We start from the raw sequence: 6,280 nt of genomic DNA, 5'->3' as shown, positions 1-6,280 counted from the left end.
ATACAGTAAAAATGTGAAATATTATTACAATTTAAAAAAGTTTTCTATTTTAATATATCTTAAAATGTAGTTTATTTCTGTGATGGCAAAGCTGATTTTTTAGCATCATTACTCCAGTCTTCAGTGTCACATGATCCTTCAGAAATCATTGTAATATGCTGATTTGGTGCTCAAGAAACATTTCTGATTATTATCAATGTTGAAAACAGTTGTGCTGCTTAATATTTTTATGGAATCTGTGATACATTTTTTAAAGATTCTTTGATTTACAGAAAGTTCAAAAGAACAGCATTTATTTGAAATATAATTTTTTGTAACATTATTAAAAATGTGTTTACTGTCACTTTTGATAATTTTGCATCATTTCTGAATAATACTAAAAAAACTGTACTGACACATCATTTTTGAATGGTATAGTAAATAGACCAGTGGTCAATAATGTTTCAACATCTAAAACTTCACATATAAATAATGAATTTAAAACATTAGTATATTTTCAGTGCTGAGGAGTCTAGTTTGTATGGACTTAAATTACATATTTTAATCTTACCTTCAGTCGATCAACCTCTGCCTTGGAGCATGTGGCATGATAAGACAGCATCTGGAAAAGACAGAAACAACAATACACTGTGCACACTATGTAACCATACCACGTGTGCACAATATATTCTCTCTACTGGTCTGACAGATTTATATGCAGGCAAAAAATGTAGCTATTATGTTAATGAGCAGTTTAAAACATCAAAAGAAATACCAATAAGAGATACTCACATCTAGAGCCACAGACTGCTTGGCCCAAGTCTTTTTAACCTGGTTATACATCATTGTGTTGTTAATGCCCAGACCACAGAAAATAACAAATGCCTGTAAGGAACAACGGAAATGAAAATTACTCATGCGTATGATTTATGACAGCATCAGTAATGTAAGTAAGTATGTAAGGCTCTAATTCACTTATAAAATATTGATTGGCCATTTTATTCCAACATCAAATATTTGAATTAAGTCACACCTCAAATAACCTTTGATCTGCATCATTAAATGTCTTCCTGTCCAAGCGATTCAGAATCTGGGCAACACCTAATGAAAGTAAGACATTATTTTAGTTGTTGTTTTTGTGGGTTTGTATATAAGCAGTTGTGTGGGGAAACTCACCAATAATCTGATGTGTCCGATTCCAGATGGGGACACATAAAACTGATCTGATATGAAATCCAGAAGCCTGGTCCGCCTGAGTAGGAAACACAATGCTTGCATGATACATGTGTGTGTGTGTGTGTGTGTGTGTGTTTGAGTAGACTTGGGTTCATATACATGCTTAAAGGTGCTAGCACTCTTGTGAAAAAGAAGTACACTTAATTGTATTGAATGTGTACTTTTAGTGTTTTTTTTTCCCTCTCTATTTCTCCATTTTTTTCTCTATTTTTTTGTTAGCTCTATTTAAAAAAAAAACTGTACTTGCAAATGAAATTATTTTGATTTTTTTTTAAATGCCACTGAAGTGTTCTTAAAGAAAGTACACTTTTATTCCTAACTTATTCCTTAACACATAAAAGTGCACTTTGTAATCATGCCAAATTACAGGCTTTACTTTAAAATACATTTCACATCATTGTTTTAATAATCTTTTGTCATTCTTTAAAGTACATTTATTTTGATGCACTGACTAACATACTTATGCACATGTAAACTACTTGATATATTTAAATAGACGAAATATTTAAAAAGTTTCAATAGACATGCATTTACGTTTTACTTTACCATAAATGCTTGCCAGTACATTTGACAGTACACTAATCAATACGACAATTAAAGTTATTCAAAGTATTTCAAAGTAATTATAAAATTACACATTAATATGTACTTGAGTCCTACCGAAGTGGGTAAAAAAGCACTCTTAAGTTCAACTAATTGTATTTAATATTAATTGTATACTATAATACCTGTTCATTTAATTGTAATGCAAAACATTACAGTCAGCCTACACTTAAGTATATAATTTTAAAGCATATTTTTCCATAATAAGTACTTTTTTTTAAAGTATGCTTAAGTGCATACTACCTAGATGACTGCTGCTAGTATGCTAGTTTAGACTCAACTGGCAGCATGAGAGAGATGTGGGCTTGGAATCATACTTTGGTTTGGGCCAAGTGATCAACAAGAAACTGGTCTGTGAGGGTGTGTTCTGCTCACCTCAGCATCAAAGCGGGGATCCTGACAAACGTCACTGATGTTTACAGGCAGCCCGGTTGATGCTACCAACTCAGCAATGCTGTTATTGATCAGCCAGTCCGAGCAAGACACCTTCTCCATGCTGACTTTGTCAAATGCACACACATACACACAAACACACATACTGAGCATGGTATACATTAGCTGGCATCCTGCTTACGTTACATATGCGAAAAAATACAATTTAGCAGTTTGTCAAATTAATAGTCCTGTCTCACCTGATGTCATGATCAACGCTGCACAGTGGAGACATGAGCTCAAACGTCTGGGAGAACTTTACTACCTATGAATACAGTGAGAGAACAATTAGGTTTTGATATTTTCTGAAGAAAATTTTAGCAGCGTTTGCTGTAAAACACTTGCTGTAAAGCAATGCTAGGGTCATTTCAAGGTGTTCACGGTGCCCTCTACTGGATGAACGGTATACATAGTCAGTGACAGCTATGCACAAAATACAAGTTACCTGCAAAGAAAAAGCACAGACTGTTTTTTTATAAAGTCTAGCTATATAGAGCACTACAGTGATGACGTATTTTGTAGGCCAACCCAGAAATTAACATCACCCAGATTCCCTTGACAAAAAGTCCAATAGGATTTGATTTTTTCATTGGCTTTTGAATTGTTGAGGAATAAGCTATTTGACCAACAAAAGTTTAAAATTCTTACATGTTAAGTACATCATGATAACTGCTATGAATTTTGAAGCCTGAATAAAATCACCAGAAGTAAAAACTACAGTCGCATGACTTTAAAATGACAATCACTAAGCTTCTAACAACTCTTTCAGTCTTCATATTAAAAAATAAAAAATTTAACGTTTGAGTTAGAATAGTTTGCAGGAGCGTGATTATAAATACAACGAGGCTGTAAAAGTGGACTTAGATGCGTAGATGTGTCTTCCTGTTCAGCGTGATGACGTTTAATGTCCTCAACAACCTCTTTATTCCCATTTAGCTACTTGTTAGAAACCAACTTTTTAAAAAGCTTTAAAAAACCACAAAGTGGTATTACTGATGTATTTTATGTCATACATTAAATCATCAAAATATCTTAAAGGGATATTTCGCCCAAAAATGCAGATTCTGTCATTAATTACTCATCCTCATGTCGTTTCAAACCTGTAAGACCTTCATTCATCTTCGGAACACAAATTAAGATATTTTTGATGAAATCCAACCTGACCCTGCATAGACAGCAATGCAACTACCACATTCAAGGCCAAGAAAGGTAGTAAGGACATCGTTAAAATAGTCCATGTAACATCAGTGGTTCAACCGCAATGTTATAAAGCTACGAGAATACTTTTTTGCGCAAAGAAAACAAAAATAACGACTTTATTCAACAATTTCTTTTCTTCTAGGTCAGTCTTCAACGCGCGTTCACGAGAGTACCATGACGCATGCGTGTGCATTTCTGCTTGTAAACAGGTTTGGAATGACATGAGGGTGAGTAATTAAAGGGGTCATATGATGCGATTTGAATTTTTCCTTTCTCTAGAATTTTCATTTTTGGCTGAACTATCCCTGTAAACCTTTGCTAACCAAACCAACAGAGCCGATCCTCCCTATACGCAAAATACGCAAGCTGCGTAGGGCCCCCGAAACACCAAGGGGCCCCCTTGCTCTCAAAGATTATTTAATTTTAGTTTCGTTTTTGAATTCGGCCAGTGGTTATGAAAACATGAATGATAATTTCTTTTAATGAGGTGCGCTGTCACCCTTTCTACGTAAAAATCAGTCAAATCATGTAATGTAAATGTCGTACAGTCTTGCTCGAGACTAAAAACGAGTTGAAAGCGTACCGAGCCATGGAAAGCGCTTCTCAAGCGCTTTCCACGAGCGCGATTCGAGACGGAGTGAAACACGGACAAATGCGTTTCATTCATTTGTTCATAACCACTCATACACTCCCCCTCCCCCCTACATCTAGGATCGGTCTAGGATCGGCACTGCAAACCAAAAATCAATTCAAAAGCCTACTGACCCGGAACCAGAAATGCTAAAATGCTAACCTATTACTGTGTTTAAATAAAGACTAATGTAAAAGCCAAAGAGAGGATGCCCAGCTGAATTAGTTAAAGGGTTACCTTTATAATATTATAGATAATTTTGATGGAATCTGAGAGCTCTCTGACCCTCCATAGACAGCAAGGATATTACCACGATCAACGCACAGAAACGTAGCAATGATATCTCTAAAATAGTCCTTGGTGACATAAGGGGTTCAACCGCAATTTTACAAGCTACGAGAAAACTTTTTGTGCGCAAAGAAAACAATAATAATATAACTTATTCAACAATTCTTCTCCCCGAGTTACCGTCTTCTGCCATTTTGGAGAGTACCCCAGAACGTAATCAACGTAATCAGTGTTGTTTACATTCAGTAGACAGCGCGCACATGCTGAACGTAAACAACGCTGATTACGTTGATTACGTTCTGGTAATATCCTTGCTGTCTATGGAGGGTCAGAGAGCTCTCAGATTCCATCAAAAATATCTTAATTTGTGTTCCGAAGATGAACGGAGGTCTTACGGGTTTGGAACGACATGAGGGTGAGTAATTAATGACAGAATTTTCATTTTTGGATGAACTGTCCCTTTAAGAATGGTGGAAGGTGGAAAGGATGGAGAAAGCTAAGAAAACACACAAAATAAGGATGGACCAAAATTGTGCCAGAAAAGAGAAAAGGGGGACTAAAAAGGCGATCTCACAGGAGAGTGGATGTCTTCTAGCAGAAGCACAGAGCAGCGCTCACACTGCAGCAATGTCAGCGCACGCTGCATGATCTTTCTGACGATCTTCTCCAGGTCCGTCTGCTCCTCAAACAGATCATTCACCACCTCCAGCAGGGCCTTGAGGAACATCAGCAACAGCTCGAAATGTATTCAGATAACACAGGCCTTCAAGCAGATTATTAAATATTTTAAACCTTGAAACCTGAGGATTGTAAACAAGCTTACAAAATCAAGCAGCACACTGTCTGAGACGCCTAGAAGTCTAGAGGCAGATTTTAAAATCAGTCTGAAAAACTGGATTTTATTCAGCAACATTTCTGCAGGTCTTGACTCACCCTGCTCCTCTCATACTCCTTGCGGGATTTGGAGAAGAGTTTGGCGTTGGAGATCGATATTCCACAGAATGGTAGATACATTTGAAGCACCTGTAGAGAGAAGTGTGATGCTTTCAAAGCTTTAGTCTGATTGATGCATGACGGTGAGATATTGAGAGGGGAAAAAAAACAACTGCAGAAGGACTGGAGGCATCACATCAGTTCATCAGTTTATTTCTAGGGCATTTATAACAGCACAGCCTGTGTATCTGCTTTCAGTGCTGCTTGGCATAAATAATTCTAAAGAGAAATGCTGTGCTATTAATTAGTATCTATAGAGAGCTGTTTTGAAGCAGCAATGAAAGTGAAGGGCTGAGATGTGCGGGTACAGACTGACTTGTGCCCAGAGACTGCAGTACTGGATCTGCTGCACTGAAATGTAAGATTCTGAGGTATGGCATTCACATGTGCTGATTTAGACAATGACAAAGATGACCTCTGTTCTGAGACCAATTTAGAACAGGCGAATTCCAAATGGTGGTTTTGCACCCTTGACAGGCATGGGACGTCATTTTTAGGGGCATTCCAAAAGAAAGTGAATAACTAAATTCCCTTCATTAAGGACCCTTTCACGAATGGTATAATAAGTTCACTTCAAGGAATTTTATCATTTATGGTCATGTGATGACCTCCAATTGTTACCTTAAAGGGCTATTTCTACCTGATTTCACCCATAAAATGTAGCTTTGTTAGTATAAATTACTGTATTTAGGTTGATTCATCAATATTAAATAATATTCCAGACTTAAAATCAGTTAAAGGGGTCCTATTATGCTTTTTCACTTTTTAAATTTTAGTCAGTGTGTAGTGTGTATGTTTGGGCATAAAAAAGATCTAGAAAGTTACAAATCTCAAAGTCCACTTCAAAGGGAGATATTTCGTTTTTTAAAAATCCCTTTTCAAGTACTACAACGAACGGCTCGTTTGGACTACAGCATT

At 36.5% G+C, this 6,280-nt stretch overlaps 1 protein-coding gene across 1 annotated transcript in view; it reads right to left on the bottom strand.

The window, feature by feature from the left end:
- The window catches only part of pde11al (phosphodiesterase 11a, like), a 22,114-nt gene that overhangs the window by 11,382 nt on the left and 4,452 nt on the right, over positions 1-6,280 (bottom strand). The window contains exons 3-10 of the mRNA XM_016556359.1: positions 5,303-5,392; positions 4,944-5,084; positions 2,451-2,515; positions 2,194-2,314; positions 1,156-1,231; positions 1,013-1,080; positions 772-864; positions 551-601 (exon numbers count right to left, since the gene is read on the bottom strand). Coding sequence (XP_016411845.1) covers positions 551-601; positions 772-864; positions 1,013-1,080; positions 1,156-1,231; positions 2,194-2,314; positions 2,451-2,515; positions 4,944-5,084; positions 5,303-5,392 — 705 coding nt within the window. The remainder of the gene's footprint in view (positions 1-550; positions 602-771; positions 865-1,012; positions 1,081-1,155; positions 1,232-2,193; positions 2,315-2,450; positions 2,516-4,943; positions 5,085-5,302; positions 5,393-6,280) is intronic.

The sequence above is a fragment of the Sinocyclocheilus rhinocerous genome, unplaced genomic scaffold (genome assembly GCF_001515625.1).
Source record: "Sinocyclocheilus rhinocerous isolate Xijiao unplaced genomic scaffold, SAMN03320098_v1.1 scaffold946, whole genome shotgun sequence".
Classification (NCBI taxonomy): domain Eukaryota; kingdom Metazoa; phylum Chordata; class Actinopteri; order Cypriniformes; family Cyprinidae; genus Sinocyclocheilus; species Sinocyclocheilus rhinocerous.
This window is presented reverse-complemented; position numbering and strand designations above follow the sequence as displayed.